The 21,425-nt window shown below is 44.4% G+C and overlaps 2 protein-coding genes across 2 annotated transcripts; both read left to right on the forward strand.

Moving 5' to 3' along the window:
• The first annotated feature begins 1,775 nt into the window (after positions 1-1,775).
• TMEM185A (transmembrane protein 185A) lies at positions 1,776-13,733 on the forward strand. The gene is made up of 7 exons (XM_053274084.1): positions 1,776-1,985; positions 8,306-8,482; positions 8,870-9,077; positions 9,402-9,485; positions 10,483-10,659; positions 11,712-11,835; positions 12,452-13,733. Exons 1-7 carry the CDS (start codon positions 1,948-1,950, stop codon positions 12,694-12,696), a joined length of 1,053 nt encoding a protein of 350 aa, XP_053130059.1. The 5' UTR covers positions 1,776-1,947; the 3' UTR covers positions 12,697-13,733.
• A 1,008-nt stretch (positions 13,734-14,741) lies between these two features.
• Positions 14,742-21,077, forward strand: LOC128335567 (heat shock transcription factor, Y-linked-like). Its single transcript, XM_053274083.1, has 2 exons — positions 14,742-15,349; positions 18,268-21,077. Exons 1-2 carry the CDS (start codon positions 14,834-14,836, stop codon positions 19,045-19,047), a joined length of 1,296 nt encoding a protein of 431 aa, XP_053130058.1. The 5' UTR covers positions 14,742-14,833; the 3' UTR covers positions 19,048-21,077.
• Positions 21,078-21,425: the final 348 nt, after the last annotated feature.

Below are 21,425 nucleotides of genomic sequence, written 5' to 3' on the forward strand. Positions count from 1 at the left end.
AAGGATCACATAGAGAATGAGCAGGATGGCAAAGAGGAAAAGCGCCACAAAGATCGCCTTGGCCACCGGGGAGACGAAAGGCTGCATTCTTCCGCTCCTCCCCCGGGCAAGGAGAGGGAGGAAGAAGGGGAGAGAGCTGGAGCGCTCTGCGCTGCCCCAGAGACTGAGAGACATCCCCAACTCGGGAGATGGAGGAGGCAAGGAAAGGAGACCCGGAGGAAAGTTGCCGCGAATGCAGGGGGGGCGGGGGGGGCGCTGGGCACGCATGCGTGGGTGGCGCCCACCCCCTGCTTAGCAGCCGGCTCGGGGCTCCTCTGCAGTGGCACGGGACTGACTGGGGGCGGGGGGGGCATGCCCTCTCTGCTCCCCCTGCGGAGATCCCCTCCTCCCCTCCTGCTGCAGCGTCTCGCCTACCTACTGGGGCAGGATCAACAGTTCAGAAGTCACCCTTTAGAGAAAGCCGCTGCCTGCTGAATCAGACCACTGGTCCATCCCAGGCCAGTATTGTTTACTCTGGCTGGCAGCGGCACTCCAGGGTTTCAGGCGCCGGGCTTTCCCAACCCTACGCGGGGATGCCGAGGAGGATTGAACCTGGGACCTGTTCTGCCTGCAAAGCAGATCCTCTCCCCCTGAGCTACAGCTCTGACACATTCACGTAGAAATAAATGCGCTTTCTCTGCAGAAGGGGGAAGAGGCAAAGAGACTTGTCCGAGCCAGAAGAGGGGTGCTCAAGCCCTGTCCCCCAGATGCTGGACTACAACTCCCATCATCCTCCGCCCTAATGGCCAGGCTGAGGATGATGGGAGTGGCAGTCCAACATCTGGGGGACTCGTTTGACAGCCGCTGCTTTATGATGTCCCCCATTCTGCAGCCTGCTGTGCTGTGGCTGCCGTGTGCCCTTTGCTTCTGGATGACCAGACCAGCCGGTCAGCTGCCTACCGTGAGGGATGGTGCTTGTCTTTAGCTTCCACGTAACTGGGGCGGGAGGGCAGATTGTTCGCTTATTATTCCAGGGGCGGCCAGGCTGAGGCTCTCCAGCTGTTGGATGGCAACTCCCATCAGCCCCAACCACAATAAATAAGCACAAATTATTAGGGTTGCCGCCGCCCCCGCCAGGGTTTCATATTTGTAGAGGAGAGGTGCAGGGGTTCACAGTTGTCGGCTCCCTTCTGAGCTGGAAGAGCCCTTCCCGCTCATCCCAGATCTTTACAGCCCAGTTAGCGAGGAAAAGACACTTTGTGCATGCTCCAAAACACTCTTGTCATACGGCAGGGTCTTCTGCTGCGTGATGTCCCAGCTCTGGTGAGGAAAAGGCACTTTGTGCATGCTCCAAGAGCGGTTTTGTCATACGACAGGGTCTTCTGCTGCGTGATGTCCCAGCTGTGGTGAGGGAAAGGCACTTTGTCCATGCCCCAAAGCACTCTTGCCATACGATTACTTCACACCGTCTGTTGTGCCCCATTCTGTCTCATCTGTGTAGTTTGCCCATCTTAACCCTTTCTAGTGTGCCTTCTTCCCTTATCTTAGCAAGCTGTCGCAGGAAATTCCTCGATTTCTATCGGTGACCTTTTGCAGCCTCGCTCTCTCTCTCGCTCTCCACCTACCCAGCAGAGGGCACAGCTTCGCAAACGCTGACAGAGCATGCGCCCCATTCCAACTTGGCTGGCCGACGGGGCGGGGCCCGAAGCCCTCGTGGGGCGTGGCGAGAGCGGGCGCGGGCGCAGAAGGGAGAAGAAGGACGGTCCCCTCACCCTGCCTCCCTCTCTTGGAGCTCCTGTCTACGCGTGCGCGGCTGGGCTGGAGCGCAGCGCACGCGCAATGCGGCCCGGCAGCTGTGAGGGGACGCGGTGGACGGGTGGACGGGGCTGGCGGAGCGATTTGGTTTCCTGTCCGGGGGCTGCTGCGATGCGTCGTCGCCTGTGAAGGGGAGGCGGAAGCAGGGACGCCATGAACTTGAGGGGCTTGTTTCAGGATTTCAACCCTAGGTGAGGGCAGGCCCAAAGCGGGGCCGGGCTGGGGGGAGGGGTACCTATGAGGCCTTGGAAAGGCTGGGGGCGGGAGGGAGGGAGGGAGGCCTGAAAAGGGGGGGGGCGAGTCGCTGGTGGACAGGAGCGATCACCTCCCCCCCCAAAAAAAAACCCAGCTAGTGATACCCCTGCTGAGCCAAGAGGCACCTTTTCAAAATGGTGATGCTCTTGTATTGAGCAGGGGGAGAGCAACCGGCCCTCTCCGTCCCCAGCACAGCATTCCTCCAGTGGTGGCTGCTGGGGTCTAGCTTATGTTGCTTTTTTTATTTACATGGTGGGTCCTTTGGGGACAGGGAACCATCTTATTTTATATTTATATCTATTTCATCTGCTTTGAGAACTCTTGTTGTCCAGAGTCACTTAAAACCAATTAAGAATACTTCAAATTTGCATTCATATTGGGAGTGTGTGTGAGTGTGCTCCCTTACCTATCTTAAAGGGCAAGGCTACAGCATTTGGGGCTTTTTAGTTTGGAAAAGAGGTGACTATGGGGAGACATGACAGGTATATAAAATTGTGCATGGTGTGGAGAGAGTGGACAGTGCAGGGCAAGTCGTGTTGAATGCTGGATATCTGCTCTTCCTTGCATTTCGTTTCACAAAAAGCTTTGAAATCATTGGTGATTGCTTGCTTGACATTTTCAGGTTTAATCAGAAAATGGCCCAGATTGCTCTTTAAACATGTGTTTTTGGCTTAGGTCCGACCTTCCAGGCTAGTTTCCTCTTCCTGCCCAAGACCAACTCCCTCACAGGGTTGCTGTGAAGGGAATAATGAGGCCAGTGTTCTGCCGTTGAATTCCTCTGCTGCAGCTCCTTCTGTGTAGAGGGAACTGCAGAATCTGGGCTGTCACTAACTGCTAGGGGCCAATGGAAGGACTGGTTCAGTGGGTTAGCATCTTCACTGTCAGTTAACTCCCACCCTTCTCCCCAGAACTGTTTCTGCCAGAGTGGCCAATAGCCAGGGGTTATAGGAGTTGTAAGCCAAAATCTGCAGAGGGCAGCCCTGTTCCAGAGGGAGAGGACAGAAACAGTTGCATTACTGTTACCTGCCCCAAATCCTTGGGATGAGGCAGGCTCTGCGGGAAGTGAGTTTCTCACTAGGGGCCCTATCCAGCCCCAGCACAGTATCTCCAGTGACTGTTGCTAGTGTCTGTCTTCGGTTTCTTTTTAGATTGTGAGCCCTTTGGGGACAGGGAGCCATCTTATCTATCTTATTTATTTATTTACTATTTTTTACATTTTATATCCTGCTCTTCCTCCAAGGAGCCCAGAGCGGTGTACTACATCCTTAAGTTTCTCCTCACAACAACCCTGTGGAGTAGGTTCAAAATTCCTTTACAAAGTGTGTGATGCTTGCCTACGTACTCACTGGCTTTGTGCTTCAGGAGTCACTGGCTTGTGTGTTTGCTTTGTTCCTTTCTGTAATGTGTTGTGTTGATATGATGGGGCACGGTAGTGCAAGTGGTATGTCGTAGCAGCTCTTGCCATTGGGTGTCATTGGACCTCTATGTCAGCAGCATTCCTCTCTTGAAATGTAAGCTGTCTGGGACAGGAGCTGTTTTCTTTGTGTGTTCAGGGTTGTTTTTGTTTTTTGCTGCTTACTCTGTAAAATTGATGGCTCAAAGTAAATTTATTTATGTACTTTTCTATGTAAACCACTATGAGAACTTTGGTTGAAGAGCAGTATATAAATATCCACCGTCGTAGTAGTAGTACATACTCCTTCTCAATAAATACTACTACAGGTGAGGCTAAATCTAAGTACATTTTGACTGTATTTGCAGTACGCTGCATAAGGGGTTATCTTGCTATGTTTGTATACGGAATAATTGTTTAATGCTTAACTTTTAGAACAGTCAAGCAAAACTATTAGAACAATAAACAAGCAAATCAAAGATAAGTGGCAGACAAAAATTAAGAATTGTCTGTAAAGAATAGCAAGGAGATTAGTTGGGTTAATATTAAAAGAATAGTTGGGTTAAAATCCTGCTGGAATAGGAATGGCTTCTGAAGGAGGTGACATCATGGTGGGAGCCAGATGGCTCTCTTGAGAGTCAGGTAGATCTATACCTGGATGCCAAAATAGGGAGTGCCCTTTCTTGCATTTTCCCCACCTGGAATTATACCTTTGATGAGGTTAGGGAAGTGCAAAAGGGCCTCATCAGTTGATGCTTGTGTGTGGTTCTGTACCAATAGACAGAACATACATTATATTTAGGCTTGTATAAGTAGACCATTCTGCATAGGCCAAAATGCCTTCAGGAAGCTTCCTAGACATGGCCTTTCTACAACAGCTTTCTGTTTATATTTGCACTACTTCAGCAGGGTGACACACGATAATGATGGGTTTTCCCAGTTGTCCACCCTTTTGCAACAGTGTAGCATCCCAAGTGTGCTGCTCATGACATTGTTATCAAGCCAAAAACAGGTTGTGATATTATGCTGCTCTCTCTGCACCCCATCTTAGAGAATTATTTGGGCTCCAAAGAAGCTAGCTGAAATTGAGCACTCTAGGAACATAGGAAACTTCCATATACTGAGTCAGACCATTGGTCTATCTAGCTCAGTATTGTCTTCACAGACTGGCAGCGGCTTCTCCAAGGTTGCAGGCAGGAATCTCTCTCTACTGTATGCTTTGGTAGTTTGTTGGTTCAATAAAAAAATCTTGTCCTATTTAAAAAAAATAAAAATCTTGTCCTATCTTGGAGAAGCCAGGGAGGGAACTTGAAACCTTCTGCTCTTCCCAGAGTGGCTCCATCCCCTGAGGGGAATATCTTGAAGTGCTCACACTTCTAGTCTCCCTTTCATATGCAACCAGGGTGGACCTTGCTTAGCTATGGGGACAGGTCATGCTTGCTACCACAAGACCAGCTCTCCTCTCCTAACTCTCTTGGCATATTGGAGGTAGCAAAACTGATGTCTGTATTCTCCAGCAGAACACTTTCCTTTCAGCTAGGGGTGTGCATGAACCGTTCAATTCTGAACCGGTTCACCTCAAACTGGGCCAGTTTGGTTTGATCACGAACCAGACTGGAGGCGATCCGGTCTGCAATCAAACCAAGCCCAGTCCGTGTTGGACTGGTTTGAGGGGCTATAGTAGGGGTGGGGAAATCCTTGAAAAGTATGAGTACGAGAGGGCACCTTTAAAAGTAGAGAAGGTTCCAGCCGCTGCACCTCAAAGCCTCCTGGCACAGCCCAAGCTCGCGGTGGTCCTTCAAGCAATCTGCCCATGCAGCGGTGGTGTCTTTCCAGCCTCCACTGGGCCAGTAAGAACCTTCATCTGCTTTTAAGGATGCCTGTCACCGCTGCCCTTTAGAAGACTTTTCGAGGATTCCCCTTTGCAAGCAAAGCACCTTCAACCAAACCGGCACACAGACCAGCAGTTCAGTTTGAAATGGGTCCTAATTCAAACCGAACTGCAAAACTTGTTTTGTGCACATCCCTACTTCCCACCCCAGATTATTCTGCCACCCAGGCTCAATGGGGGAGTACTTGCTTTGCATGCCATCTCTGTGTAAGGCTGGGAAAGGCGCCTTTCCGAAACCCTGATCTAGATGGGCCACTGATCTGACTCAGTAGGTGGCAGCTTCATATGTTCGGAAAATCCAGGCTTCTTCTACTATAGAGCCTTATAGCTGTTGGCATCGGCTTCCTAATTCTTCATCTTCCTTCCTTTGATTGTGCTGGCTGAATGATGACAGTTTGAAGGCAGCTGCTTTGGTCTTAGTCAACTTCCTAGTGGGAGGCAGCTGGCTGTTGTGCTCTTTGCTAATGAGCTTTTTGACGGAGAGGAGTGCAGGCACTTCATTACAAAAGATACAGAATTATTTCAAGCACTTCTTTTGCTTTGTGACTTGTCATCAAGAACTTCTTTAGGGCTATGGAAAGGAAACGTTCTGTTCAGTTGTGAAGCCAAACAGGGTGCCTGGTGCGTAATGAAACAGCTGCTGTCGCACTAGAGACTGGAGATGACATACTACTCTTGTCCTATCCAGAGTCCCACTGATACATGAATAGTCTAGAAGGTTTAATTGATTTGAAGCAGTTCAGCAATTAGACAGTACAGTATTGTATGCTAGTAACAGTTGCAGAAAATGGAGTTTTTTAAATACTTTAAACATATTCTATACCACCCAAAACTTGTCTCTGCGTAGTTTACAATAAAACAATACAAATAAAAGAAAGTTAAAACATTACAACAATTTAAAATTGTTTACATAGAGAAATAATAAACAAACAGAGATGGCAACAATGTTAAAACTATTTAAACAGTATTTAATTAAAAGCTTGGGTGAACAGATGCGTCTTTAAGGACTTTTAAAAAGTTGTCAGAGATGGAGATACTCTTTATTTCAGCAGGGAGCACATTCCATAGCTTTGGGGCAGCAGCAGAGAACTGCAGACGGACCTTTCCCCAGTGGGCTGGGGTTCATAGTGAAGAAGACATTCTCTTAAATACCCAGGGCCTAAGCCATTTAGGGCTTTATAGGTTATAACTTCGCACCTTGCATATTGCGCAGAAACTTATCAGCAGCCAATGTAGCTCTTTCAATAAGGGAGTAATATGTTCTCTCCGAAATGATCTGGAGACCAACCTGGCCTCCGCATTCTGGACCAACTATAGTTATGGACTACATACAAAGATAGCCCCAAATAGTTCGCATTGCTATAGTCCAGTCTGGAGGTTACCAGTATATGTACCACTGTTCTGAGGCCATTTCTCAAACTGACACAGCTGGCATATCAGCCAAAGCTGATAGAAAGTACTTGTGGCCACCGCCTCAACCTGGAACATGAGAGAGAGGCTCGGATTCAGAAGCACCCCCAGACTGTGTACCTGTTACTTCCGGGGAAGTGTGACCCCATTCAGAACTGTCAGAGCAAACCCAATTCCTGAGTTCCAATCCCACACAATAAGTACCTCTGTCTTACCTGGATTTAGTCTCAGTTTATTATCCCTCATCTAGCCCATCACCTCCTCAAGGCAGGCATTTAGGGAGGTTATGCCTTCTCATGATGATGTTGACATGGAGAAATAGATTTGTGTGTCATTAGCATACTGACAGCACCCTACATCAAATCTCTCCCAGCGATTTCATGTAGATGTTTTAAAAAAACCATCGGAGACAATGTGGAGCCTTGAGGGACACCATATAAAAGTTCAGATTTTGAAGAACAGTCTCCAAGGGACACCATCTGGAATCTGCCCGAGAGGTAGGAGCGGAAGCACTGCAAAGCTGTGCTTCCCACACACCCCTCAGACGCTCCAGAAGTGGATACTATGGTTGATAGTATCGAAAGCCGCCGAGAGGTCCAAAAGGATGGGCAGAGTCACGCTCCCTCTGTCAATTCCTAATTGGAGATCATCCATCAGGCTGACCAAGGCAGTCACCACCCCATAGCCTGCCTGAAAACCAGTCTGAAATGGGTCTATAACCAGTTTCCTCCCAGACTCTCTGGAACCGGGAGGCCACCACCCTCTCAATTACCTTGCCCAGCCACTGAAGGTTGGAGACAGTCCTGAAGTTGCTCAACTCTCAGGGATCCAAGGCAGGCTTCTTCAGAAGTGGTCTAATTATTAAGGCAAGGAGACATCCTGCCCTCCCTCAGAGAAGCATTTATAATCTCTACCAGGCCAGCATGTACTTTGAGGAGAGAAAGGCCAGAGGCAGAGATGTACTTTGAGGAGAGAAGACACAGCTAAAGTTTTTCAATGTTGCCTGATGTTTGGAGAATAAAGGGAGCGGATATACATGCGTTGCTTGGGCAAGGCACTTTATCTTTTTTGTTACTTAATTCACATATGAGGAAAAACTGGGGCACTATCTACATCATTAGGATGGTGATCCTAATGGCACTCTGGGTCTGTGTCCTGTGATTTAAGCCATGCAGTCTGGAAGTCTGCAAGGCAGGGAAAGATTTCTGAGATATGGGAACCTTCTGCAGTTCAAAGTAAACAGAACTGGGCTAGATGGACTAATGGCCCAAGGATATAAGAGACGACTTGCTGGCTCGGACCAAAGATCCAAAACCCTGTTTCCTCCAGTGGCCAACCAGATGTTTATGGGCAACCACCCTTCCCAGCTGTTGCTCCCCGACAATGGATATTCAGTAGCCTCTGAATCTGGGCAGTTGATATAGCTGTCTGACTTGCTATAAGCTAGCTTCATGCGTTCATAATGGATTTCTGTGTGGTAGCTGTCTTCTGAAATACAAATAATATGTGTGTGAAGACAGTGCTCCTCCTCAAAGTTGCCATTTTCTCCTCTCTTTAAACAGCAAATTCCTTATCTACGCCTGTCTGCTACTATTCTCAGTTCTGCTTTCTCTCCGTTTGGATGACAAGATTCAATGGAGCTACTGGGCAGTATTTGCTCCAATATGGCTGTGGAAGTTGATGGTCATTGTTGGTGCCTCAGTAGGAACTGGAGTATGGGCACGAAACCCACAGTACCGGTAAGAGTAATACTTTCTTGTTCTGTAAATCTTTGGGATAAATCTTTGGGATAATAATAAAAGGCTTAGTGTCTCCTGATATAGTCAGGTCATGATGCCTCTCCACAAGTAGCTACAGGAGCATGACAGTGGCTTGAAATTTGTTGTAGACACAGACCAGCTCCTCTCTGCAGTTATGACTGGCTTTGAGGTGGCATTTAAGCAACCACTGTGGGGTTGTTTGTATATGCCTTATAAACCCTCTTTCCTTGAGGGCTCTAACATGTTCACATCGGATGTAGGCAACACATAGAAACTGGGCTAGTCCAAATGCTTGGGGGTGTCTGGATGAAATCATTGTGTTGTGAACTGACGAAATGGATTGCTTGCCCCTCTGCCCCTCTTTAGAGCAGAAGGAGAAACGTGTGTGGAATTCAAAGCCATGCTAATTGCAGTAGGCATCCACTTGTTACTGCTGATGTTCGAGGTGCTCGTCTGCGATGGGATTGAGAGAGGAACCCGCTTCTGGCTCCTCGTCTTCATGCCACTGTTTTTTGTGTCTCCGGTGTCGGTTGCAGCTTGCGTGTGGGGCTTCCGGCATGACCGATCTCTGGAGGTGAGACTCTGATGCATTGGACAAGTGTGAAAGCTGTCTGGTGTCTGTGCTAGAAACTGAGAATCTTGATTCACGGGTCTACTTCCCTTGAAACACTCTCTTAAGTATTATTAAATTATTTTATTAGAAGATGTATGTATGTGAGAGTCATTAACTTCCCAATCATATTTCGGTTTGTGGCTTTCCATTCATTATACTACTTGTCTGATAACACCGTATGAAGCTGAAGTGTTGCATGCTGAATTTCAAAATATTATTGGTGATCTTTGGATTTTATAGCAAAATCTGTTTGATTCTGATTTACCTGTTTTTGTTCTTCCCTAGCTGGAAATCCTGTGTTCTGTCAATATTCTCCAGTTCATATTTATTGCACTCCGACTAGATGAAATTATCAAGTGGCCTTGGCTTGTATGTAAACTCTTATTTACTTCTAAACCTATTTTCAAAGCATTGGATCTTTATGGAAGTACTAACTGATGATGAAGGGAAATGGGTTTTGAAATAATGGCATACACCAGAAGCTAAATTGGCTAGTGGCTTTAGTAAACTGTAGGATGCATCATAGGTAGTAGGTGTGTGCCTTAAATAGTAAACAATACCTTCAGTGGTCAGAATAACTAACCTTTGGGTTGTTGTGTTGCACATTAGCAGGATGTTAGGGTTTTTTGTGTTTTTGCTTTTAAAAAAAAGACCAACTAAAGATTACTCAGATATTCAGAAAATGTGGTACAGTCCAACTCACACTGTATTACTTCAGAAAGCAGTACAGGAATTGCATGCTTGAATGCTTCTTTGCATTTACAAACTTCTAGCACATGAAGGAAGGGCAACTTAATATTCTTTCTGGTTTGTTCACTTTTATGTAGGGAACATTCAGATATGCAATTTCCTATCTGCATTCAGAGGACAATGTTGAGGTCCCCACCCACCCACCCACCCACACCTTGTGAATCTGTGCTAACTTCTGTGTAGTGATAGGCCTGTTTCTCAGGTCTCTCTTCTGCCCCCTAGTATGGAGATGCATGCAGAAATGCATTTAAGTTTTAAACTTGGAAGGGGGAGAGAGAATTTTCTTTTAAAATCTGGTTGAAATCTAGTCTTGCAAAGAATAAATTGTTCAAACTGTGGTAAATCAAGGGGGTAAATATTGTGGTAAATACTTTTATAGCACAAATATCACACGTTAACCTTCAGAGTGCTTTGTGAAGCTCGATAGCTGTTAAAGGCTAAGAATCTTAGCTTTCATTTTAAGATATCCACGATTTTATTTGCAGATAGGATTTTAGATTGTGACAACCAGTGTCTGATGTGATGCTGGCTTCTTGTTTTTAACAAAAACAAAATTGAGCAGCTTTTTAAATTGATAACATTACTTGGCCTTTTTTCCTCCCTATCCCATTTGCAGGTTGTCTGTGTCCCTCTGTGGATCTTGATGTCCTTTCTCTGCCTGGTTGTACTTTATTATATCGTCTGGTCTGTCCTTTTCTTACGGTCAATGGATGTGATTGCTGAGCAACGGAGAACACACATAACGATGGCCATCAGTTGGATGACGATTGTCGTTCCATTACTCACCTTTGAAGTAGGCAAAAACAATCCACTTGCTTGTGAGGCTGGGATAATCTTAGCATTTCTGCTTCCTAGACTCCTGTTCCTTTCAGAGGCTTGTGCAGTTGCAAACGCCACTGTTGAGAATAAGATCCTAACTGGAAGAGGGGAAGGCTGGATGTATATTGAGAAGGTCCTAAAAATGGTTGACTGCTTTTTAGAGAGTTGTGTTAATTGAGTGACAAGTTTCTGTCCACTGCCTTAAGATGTGAATTTTGGCAGTATAGAAATACTCAATCAGGGCTGTGTGTGTGCTGCCTCAGATACCCTACATTCTAGACCCTAAAAAAAAAACCCTGAAATCTGTAACTTCAATAAATGCTTGTTAACTTCAGCCCAATGACCATAATACATGACTGATTCTGCTTCTGCTAGCCACAGGAAATTGCAAGGGGTTCCCTTTGGCTTTGCAGATTTCACCACATGATGCCTAAAGTTTAAGGTAAAGTTGTGCCGTCGAGTCGGTGTCGACTCCTGGCAACCACAGAGCCCTGTGGTTTTCTTTGGTAGATGAATCTTGTCACACAATTAACACAACGCTCCAAAAAGCAGACATTCAACCATTTTTAGGGCCTTCTCAATACACATCCATGTTGCCTACACACACTCAGATTCTTTGCAGCCATGAGATCAGAAACATGCTGAGGGTGTCAGGATGCTGAATTCTGCACCCAATATTAAATTTTGACCTTTAGCAAATGCTTGCAGTCCTGATTATAGTTCCTCTTTGTAAGGCCAGCATCTCCCACTCACCATGACTAAAGAGGTCCCTGGCTCTGTGTTGCCAGGGACCTCTTTAGTCTTATGTACCAAATTATCTGCAGAACTGGGGTCCAGACAGGTTTGGAAAAATTGTGTTCACCTAGTTACTTGAAATTTGGTGCTGGTAACTAGGAGTTTGAAATATATATGTATTCAGCACTCTACTGCTTGGTGCCTAGGAAGTTTAAATAATGTCTAGTCCTGGATCCTAACCAGTTATGATATATACAGGATGAAACTGACACTATCTAATTGTTCTGCTAGATCCTGCTGGTGCATAGACTAGATGGACATAACACGTTCTCATATATACCCATATTTGTTCCGCTTTGGCTATCATTGATCACATTAATGGCAACAACATTTGGACAGAAAGGAGGAAATCATTGTAAGTATACAGTAGAGAAGCTTCCTGTCTGCTCCTTTTGTATGGAGATACAGGTGGCCCTCATGCTCGGTTTCAACAACTGCGGGTTCACATGTCCACGGACAGGTTTTTAAGACCCCATTTCTCTATCCGCAGTCTAAAAAATAGGCAAAATTCACCTATTTGTGGGTTTTGGGCCGGAAATGACTTCCAGTGTAATTTTACAGTACAGAGCCATTTTGTGGCTTTTTAAAAAACTGATTTTTATTTTTTTATTTTATTGGCGAAATTTCTGAGAAATTGGGGGTATTGCTGGAGAGCTAGAGACCTGGTACAGGGGCAAAGAGTACTTTATTTTTCTTATTTCTGCCTCGTACCTGCTTTTTTTAGCCGTGTGTGTGTGTGTGTGTGTGTGTGTGTGTGTGTGTGTGTGTGTGTGTAGGAACCTAACCCCTGGATTCCCATGAGGTAAAGTTTCGTTATTCGCCCCTATAAGCAAGAACAAAAACGCCATGAATAACAAGGGCCATCTGTATATCATTTTTCCTGAATGTGCAGCAGGAAAGGGGTTTTTTCATACTCAGTTGATCAATCTCAGTGCAGAATGAAGCTGTCAGTAAACTGTTTCTTTGTGCAGGGTGGTTTGGAATTCGCAAAGATTTCTGCCAGTTCCTGCTTGAAATTTTCCCTTTCCTAAGAGAGTACGGCAACATTTCTTACGATCTGCATCATGAAGATAATGAGGAAACAGAAGAAACTCCTGTTCCAGAACCTCCCAAAATAGCGCCAATGTTTCGGAAGAAGACTGGGGTAGTCATTACCCAGAGTCCTGGGAAATATGTTATACCACCTCCCAAGCTAAACATTGATATTCCGGATTAAAAATGGACTTTGAAACAATGTGGTGCGTGGCTAGGATTGGCTCCTCCCATTCGACCATATCTGAGAGTTGGTGGCCAACCCGTTTTATCTCATGCCTTGTTCTAATTGGTTTATGGATAGAGAGTCTTGTGCTTTAGTGGCTTGTAATATAGAGAATGGAGATTTTCTTTAATATAATTTCTCTGAGAGTTGTCATATATTTGCATATAAAATGTCAAGCAGGTCTCAATGAGTGCAATGCTTAAAGTGTGTGTCACAGATGGAAAGTATCGGATCTCTGTTTATGAACTTTAATTTTATGCTCAGCTGTGAGCATTGAACCTGTATAGTGTTTGTTAGTAACACAATTCAGGTTTTCCGGAAGTACAGTTCAGCATTTGAAATACTATCTTCAGAAGCTTCAATCCTGTCCACATGTATGCCTGGGCAAGTCCTCCTAGATTTGGAGGCCCTTGTGCACATGACCCTGTGGCCTGAGCTGCAGCCACAGTGTGACGAGAGGAGAGGGTGGTTTGATCTGTGAACCTCCCTGCTTGGTTGGATTTAAGCTTGCCTGTATAGTATTTATATGAACTTCTGGCAATGTAATATATTTTTAAAAAGAAAATCTGTACAGTATAAATATGTAAAAGTATTTTTTTAAAGGCTGTATGAAATGCGTAATCTATTGTGAACAACATCTCGTTGTGTTAATCTGTACACTTGGCTTCTATTTATGCTAAAGTACCATAGCCCCATGGTATTGCATTGGCATGCTCTTGCCTCTTTGTTTCCCTAGAACTTTGAAACCGCTGTGTTTCAAGCATGTCCTCAGGTAGGACTTGAAGGTTCTCCCTCTGTTGAATGGGTCAAATGACCTCAATAAAGGTATGTAAATTATTGTGTAAATGACCATAATCTTTATGCTGTCTAGAGGGCAGTGAGGAGACTTTTTAAAGTTGCTTTTCCACTTTTCTTTTAAAAGGTTACTTATTGTTTGGTAGTATCTATTTCTCATTCTCCTACTTCTTGGCTGTTCAATAAAATATCCTCCTGCATTGCTTGGAGAACTCTTATTCTCTACATCTTCTTATGAATGGCAATTGCAGTTTCATTTGCACACACTCTTGTTCATATTAGATTTGCCTTTTGAAAGTGTCTGAAGGCCATACTGTTCTAGTATAGTCTGCCTGGAAAGGAAATCTGTTTATAAGGCACCTTTTGCTAATGTGGGAATTCCCCGGATTAACTATTTTAGGCTCTAAATTATAGGAAAGAAACATGAATAAAACCACTTGTGCAAAAACAATTCCAGAGACTGGCAAGAGATTCATAATCAGTGTGTATTTTTCCTTTGAAAAGAGTAAAATAAACAATTTGCTTATCGTGATTGCAGAAAACCAGTATAGGCTGCAGGGCCTGTGTAAGAGCTGGGGATGGAGTTGGTTCCTCCAAGTTAGACAGCTTAGAGCCCCTCGCTGCCATTTGTTGCACCTTAACAAAAAAAGCCATGTGTTTGCATTTTTTCACAACATTCCCCATTATAGCAAACATAGGGTGGGCCCATGTCTATCAGCATGAAAGCAAAATGAGGCCATCCAAAAATAATGTGCTTGCTTTTATTCTACCTGTTTTCTGGGGCCACTGCAAGCAATTTTTTTGTTATAAAAGTGCAAGTACTTGTTTACTCAGATTTCTTTCAGTATTCATTGGCTGTATAAAGTAAAATGAGGTTTATCCGAGAGCAGTGGAAGATTCTAATAAACAAACCAGTAGCAGTGCAAGCCACCTCCTACACACACGGTTAGTGGAATTAAAGTACAGTTGGTATGTGCTGCTTTTATGATGAATACTTAAGCTTGATAGGCTTAGTCCTTATTTCCCTTGTTCAAGGAAGATATAATAAATGCTGTTCAGTATAGTGTCTTGTCTCTGTCATTATGATCTCGTTTGCTAGGAAACCAGAGTTCATTTTGTGATGTCACACCTGCACAAGGTAGATCTCATTGTGATGTTCTAGAACCGCTCCTCACTGAAGCTCCCTACAAGCTAGTATCATTTTTAATAGGCCTGCTGCTGCCTGATTGGCATGGTTTGATAAATAGCACAAATGGCTACAGCTTAAAAAAAATATCAGAGTGAAAAGAGAGAATTGGATATGGACCTTCCTGCTGCACCATCTCAACACTTTTCCGCTGAAGATGAAATGGTTCATTCTGCAATCTCAATTTCATCCTCTCCGTTGCATGACAAAACAGCAGCTGGTGACTCTGCCTTGAGGTCCATGATCGAAGAGAATGCTTTTCAAGCTTTGAGCGATGGGCCCTGGGTAAAAAGACCACGGCTTGCTCTCTGTGATGATGGTTCTCTTGAAGACAATGATTTTCTATCCCTCACCTTCCCAAAAAAACTGTGGAAAATTGTTGAAAGTGATCAGTTCAAATCACTCTGGTGGGATGATGATGGGAATTGTGTTGTGATTGATGAAGAGCTTTTTAAAAAAGAAGTCCTGGAAAGGAAAGGGCCATTACGCATCTTTGAAACTGACTGCATGAAAAGCTTCATCCGTCAGCTCAATCTCTATGGCTTTAGCAAGATGAGACAGAATTTTCAAAGGTCTGCCTCCCTTGTCGAATTTTTAGCGGAAGAAAAGGCTGCTTATGCATTTAGCAAGGTAAGATCTTGGCATGTTTTTAAAAAGGAAAATATATAAGATTCCCCTTTGCCATCAAACTGGGCAGATCTGGTCATGCTAATTTAAAAAAAAAAATGTAGAATGGAACTGGGTACTGAGATGACAGAAATAGAGGGTATTTCAAAGTCAGAAACAATTGGGGCTTTTCAGCCGTAAGTGGATATGACTGTTGATCAAGAGAGTAGACATTGCTTCTTCGCTTCCATCAAATACTGTAGAGTGCCTGTTTCAAAGCTGCTCCATGCAAATGTCAGTAAATTGGTAATATTTGTAAACAGTTAATTCCATTGAATGGTGTGTTGGATAAATCCACCAAAACTTCAGATAATTGGGTAACAAAGCATCCTCATTATGAGTTATGCTCAATGAACAATGGGACACAGTTCAATCTGCATAGGCCCTAATTCTCACAAGCTTCCTTCAAGACATCAAATGCTGTAGACAAGATAGTGGGCTCAGGCCATTCTGTTGATCCAATACAGCAGCTGTTCAATGACTTCACTCTGTATGCAAACAAAGCTCTTTTGTGAGATTGCTGTAAACTGAATTACACTCTTGTCGTATATGCAGACTGCAACTTAAGCAGAAACGAGTTGTCAATTTTTGTCTTGCACTGATCGTGTTTCCTAATGCAATTGTATGTATGTACTGCCTTAGCATATTGGGTGGTGGTTTCTTCGTTTTGGGGTTAGCTGGAGTTTTTCATTTTTAAATTCATTTAAAAGCTTTTTATGCTGCTAATGCTCTTCCACTAGTTTAACTCGAAGTGGCAGGCAGCAGAAAGATAGCAATATTGGAGACAAGAGCAAATGTTAGAATAGTAATCGGAACAGATTGTTTCAACCTCCTTTCTCCAGTGACTTGGTTAAAGAGGCAAATGTTCACATGATGCTGGAAAGCATGTGGCCATAAGGCCTTTCCAGGGAGGACATTTGAGAACATGGACACCATAACTGAAACCCTGTAGATGCCTTTGATATTAAGGTGTATAATGTGAAAATAAAAATAAGACAATGACAAAGGAAGCTTCCTAAAGGCTGTTTGAAACGCACCTGATTCTTCCAAGCCGCAAAGAAAGAAAGAGTTGCATGTAGGGATCTCTCACTGACATTCATCTATTGAACAAATTTAATCAGAAGAAAAAACAGGTGTGCGCATGCACCATACATGAGAAGGGGAGGAGACAGGGGAGACAGAAGGAAAAGATGACATGCATTGTCTGCACAAATGGCCGTTGCTCAGGAATTTGTCAGATTAATGACTTAAAGCATTTAAGTTTGGCTGGATTGTGCCCACTGGGCTGAAATCTGCTTTTCTAGGTGGCAGAATCAACGGGCCAAAATGTGCCCCTTGTAGTCACCACCAGCCCTTGCCTCTGGGAATCTGTAGTTTGAATAAGTGATTGCTTATGCATTGTGTATGTGTAGAGAGGGGCAAAGTTTCATAACTTCCCCTAAGCAGATTTAAATCGTGTAGTGAGAAAGTCACATGACAGGAGGCTTTTGGTTATGCTTCTGCTTAGTATAAAGACTATCTGTTATAGCAACCAGTTGCTAGGAAATATTTGAGTTCGTGTTGACATGATTGCAATCAATCTACCTTGAGGTTTGTGTTTGGTTTTTGCAAGTTGTTCTTCACTAATTGGAACATGCAAACTCAAATTGCAGCAATGTTCCCCAGTTTCCATACTTCAGTTTGCTAGCTCACTTTTAGCATTCTAGTTCAGTGAACTGATAAATATTACTTCTCTCTGCTCAGTATCTGTTGGTTTTATTTTGCTGTGTACAGGCTTTTTACCCTATAGCATTACTGACTCTACCGCTAAAACTAGATCATAGGGCTTTACCACCATCCTAATTGTGTATGTTCATGTTTGGCTTCTCTATGTTAAGATAAGCTTGGAATCGTAATACTTTCAAGCAACATATATAGGGGGAGAAATTTATTTTCAAAACCTTGTCACATTTTTAAAATGTTCTCCAGATCTTTTGAAACACTTTGAGTGTGCTTCCAGGGTAACAAAGCTTGTCTCTACTCCAAATTTAAAATGTGTCTACTCACGTGTCCCATTTGAACACTTAGTTCATCTAGTAGGATGTGTCCAAATTTTATATACTTCTGAAAATTTCTCCCTTAGCCAAAGTCCACCATTTTGTTTTTATGGAACTTTTAAAAGTTGTAAAGCTAATAATAATACTTAGCATTTGTATTATGCTTTTGAGTATTCAAAGCACTTCCGGTATATTAACTTGATGCAGTCCTTATAGGCAGGGGTTCCCAGATGCTTGATTACAACTCCCATTGTCTCCAGCTACAATGGCCAAGGTTGCCTAAGGCCACCAAGCAGGTTTATGGCAGAGGTGAAATTCAAACTGGGAAGTCCCGATTCACAACTCAGCCTCATAGCCACGATATTACACCAGCTCGGTGTACCTTTCTAACCCTCTTTCTGCAAAGAGTGTGCTTCTGTTTTCTGGACTGTCTCAATTCAGAAGACTAGGGAAATGTTGTATGGGGCCATAACTCAGTGGTAGAGCATCTGCTTTGTGTGCAAAAGGTCCTAGGTTCAATCCCTGGCAGCATCTCCAGGTAGGGCTAGGAAAGGCTCCCACCTGAAACCTGTTGCTAGTTAGTGTAGACAATCCTGAGCTAAATGGACCAATGGTCTGACTCGGTATAAGGCAGCTTCCTGTACTTGAATTAATGTGTTGGGTTTGAAACAAGATTCCACATTTCAGGGCTGTTAGCTGAAAGGATAGAAATACAAGAGGAAGATCTTAAGGTTGCATCACTCTGCTACTGCATTTTCCCCTCTGAAGCTACCGGTGTTAACTAAAAACAAAACAAAACAAAACCAACCCAACCAAGTTTCCCCCCCCCCTCTGTTTTTATTCTAGTTACAGTTCTACCATAACCCGAACTTTAAGCGAGGTTGTCCTCATCTCCTTGCAAGGTGCAAGAGAAGAGTTGGGATCAAGAATACGCCACCTGTTGCTTTTGCGTTGGAGCAGGACTTCAGTGAAGGCTGCTTGAAGAGCAGGTCCAGAAGCCCCGAAGTCCCAGCTACTCTGCCGCCTGCATCTCGGGAGAATGGCTTCCTCACCACTTCACCAAAGGACAAAATGCACAAATGTGGACTCCGAAAGCCTACCATGAACAAAGGCCTTGCGGAAGCAGCAGCCCGGCTGAGAAGCGGATATCCTGCTTCTCCTCCGACCCCTCTGAGGTCCTCTGAGCAGGCAGCCGCTGAGGACAGTGACGCCAAAATAAGCCAGTTGGCTCCTTTCCACCTACCCCAGCACACCAACCATGCTCGAGTAAACACACACGACATAGACTCGACCACAACCACCTCGGCCACTTCCTTGTATCACGTCATACCTCCTGTCCCCAACAGCCCCTTTGCACCAGTGATGGGGCTTCCCGGTTTCCCAGCCATGTACCCAGACTTATCAGCCATGCAGGCTCACTGGGCCAGCCTGCTTCCATTTTGTAACCCATGGTTCTCAATGCCTATGATAGCGGCGGCTTCCGCCATTTCCATGTCAAGATCCTCCCACCACCATCGAACTCCTTCGTACCACCATTGCCCGAACTGCAACTGCACTTCCAACGGAACATCTGCTTCCAAAGGAGTGGGGCCCAAAGCAGCAGAATACACTGGGTATCATCGATGAAACGAAGGGTAGACTTGGGGAAACCCAGCCATGTAAAAGGAGAGCGAAATAGGGGGATTCACAATGACATGGACTGAAGAATAAACTTCTCTCTTCCTGTCTTATTTACCTAGATCAGCTCTTTTGTATTTCTTTCTTTCACAGATGGATTAGAAGTAACTCATTGGCTTCAGTAGTCTAAATTGTGGGAAACGTTGATTTAAGACTGAGGGGGAAACTGTAGGATAATAGTTGGATTTATTTGGGTGGCGTCAGTTCACTGCTTATCGTGCAGATAAAAACCACCGTCCACTATTTTTTATAGCTCTGTGTCTGACGGTTAAGTGAATTTTCTGAAGTTAGCGGACTGCAGAGAGAGATACTTTGGCTGGACCAGAAAATCCATCGAATTCTCTGACATGACTGGGGAGTCTGTTTAAAATGTGTGTGCTATTTATGGGATTATGATGACATGTGGCAAGAGGGAAGGTGTACAAGGTGGCTTTGAATAGCTAGCAAGGCCATTAAAAATTCCAGAGCAGCTCTGCCAAGGATACCTATGTAGGCTTAATCTGGCAGAGAACAGAACTTGAACCAGATACTTAAGTTACTTCTATATGTGATTCTCCCCCCCACCCCCCTCTGTTTTATAAGAATTTCCCTTGTGTCAGATTTGTACTGTAGCAGATGACTATCGGTGTATCGAGAGTGATTCAAAGTAACTATCCTACAAAATAAAAATCCAGGTTCATATGGCCATAGCACACTTCTAGTATGCTACAGTCTGCTGAGGGCTGAGGATAGTGACTATAAAACCAGCAGAGCAGAATAACTCATTGTCCTCATCCATTTCCAAGGGACAGTAGATGTTAAACGAAAGGATGATGTAACACAAGGAGGAGAAAGAATTGTGTCCTACGAGTTCTGTTTAGTCTCCAAATGAAGTCACCAACCTCTTGTTTGGTGAAGCACAAGACTGTGCATGTGGCTGGAGCAGAGTCCCTTTCCACTCCAAGTTTAATATGGCAAGTCTGCTAAATGGCTTTGCAACCTCATCAACCGATTTGGCAAAACCTGTTTGGTACAAGCTACTTGATGTGCCTAGAGGCTCCAGGTTGAAGGTATCAAAAGAAGGTTGGTCAGTAAGTTGCTCCTGAAGGGTTTTTTGGTCTGGTGTGCTATCCCTGTAACGTGTGTGTGTGTGTGTGTGTGTGTGTGTGTGTGTGTGTGTGTGTGTGTGTGTGTGTCATCTTGTGCAATCTACTTACAGTTCTCTCTACCTTTTTGTTGAAAGGTGTTGGCAAGGTGGGAACATGCAAGCAAATGGTTGGCCAACAAGCAAATAATGCACCCGCAGTGCAATCCTTTGCACATTCCAATTTAGCAGACTTGGATCACTCATTGGTTTTGGACTACAACTCCCATCATCCGTGACCACAATGGTTGAAGGCTCAGGATGATGGGCCTTATTTTTGGACTACAAGACTGCCATTGAGGTGTGCATAGGATTGTTGCCTACGAACTGTAAACCACTAATCTTCAGAGTCCTTTCTTGCTCCAACCTGGGCAAACAGTATGACTGAAAAGCCAGCTCTGAAACTTGACACAATTCAAACATGATATGACTCTATTAAGAGCCAAGGTTATTGCCACACTCTCTCCTATGTGAACATCTGTCCAATGGATTTTGCATGTTAAGGCCATTTTATCAAGCACCCGAGAAACCACTGTGGTCATTTCCAGCTAGCCCTTAAGCAAGTGGCATTTTAGCTGAGAGTGGAAGCCCCTTTATTGCATATAACGGTTTGATAATGCTCCTCTTTGAGCCTCAGATGGTGTGCAGATGCTCAGTGTTGCTGAACTTGCCAAAAAGGGTCCCATTATGATGTAACAATCTCAAGATTGTGTGTTCACTGGGTGAGGTCTAAAAATACTTTTACCAACAGTTCCACACTTCTGTTGGGGCAGCCAGCAGCTTATGAGATCTTGAACATGTATGCATGGTGGAAGGAAAGGAACGTTTTCAGAATAAAAATAAGTGGTTTTTCCAATTCTCCTGTCTACATACTGTCTGACATTGTTACTACTGTTGTAGAATAAGTGCCTTTTGGTACCAAAGTATGCTGGATACCAAATTCTATCTAAAGCGACAATGATAGCAATTTCCTATGGAAGAAGCCTGGCTTTAACTAGGGATATTAATATCTTGGACTAGTTGCTCTGCTGATCCCTAATATGAGAAGGGTAAGAAGCTTTTAAGCTGCACAGAATTGCTCAGCAGGATGGAGAATACGGAGAGCACTCTTGAAATGCTTTGCTTAAGGCCCATTCATGCAGTCCGCTACTACGGTAGCCATGAAGCGCTAGGGTTTTATCCTGTGTAGGAAAATGTTCATTGG

This window comes from Hemicordylus capensis, chromosome 11 (assembly GCF_027244095.1).
Source record: "Hemicordylus capensis ecotype Gifberg chromosome 11, rHemCap1.1.pri, whole genome shotgun sequence".
NCBI classification, from domain to species: domain Eukaryota; kingdom Metazoa; phylum Chordata; class Lepidosauria; order Squamata; family Cordylidae; genus Hemicordylus; species Hemicordylus capensis.

Bases quoted from the DNA above. Each gene is read 5' to 3' on its own strand.
- TMEM185A (XM_053274084.1), top strand. From the start codon at position 1,948: ATGAACTTGAGGGGCTTGTTTCAGGATTTCAACCCTAG. The intron at 9,486-10,482 runs GTATGTAAACTC...TCCCATTTGCAG, and splicing joins TTATCAAGTGGCCTTGGCTT to GTTGTCTGTGTCCCTCTGTG. The intron at 11,836-12,451 runs GTAAGTATACAG...TTCTTTGTGCAG, and splicing joins ACAGAAAGGAGGAAATCATT to GGTGGTTTGGAATTCGCAAA.
- LOC128335567 (XM_053274083.1), top strand. From the start codon at position 14,834: ATGGACCTTCCTGCTGCACCATCTCAACACTTTTCCGCTGAAGATGAA. The intron at 15,350-18,267 runs GTAAGATCTTGG...TTTTTATTCTAG, and splicing joins CTGCTTATGCATTTAGCAAG to TTACAGTTCTACCATAACCC.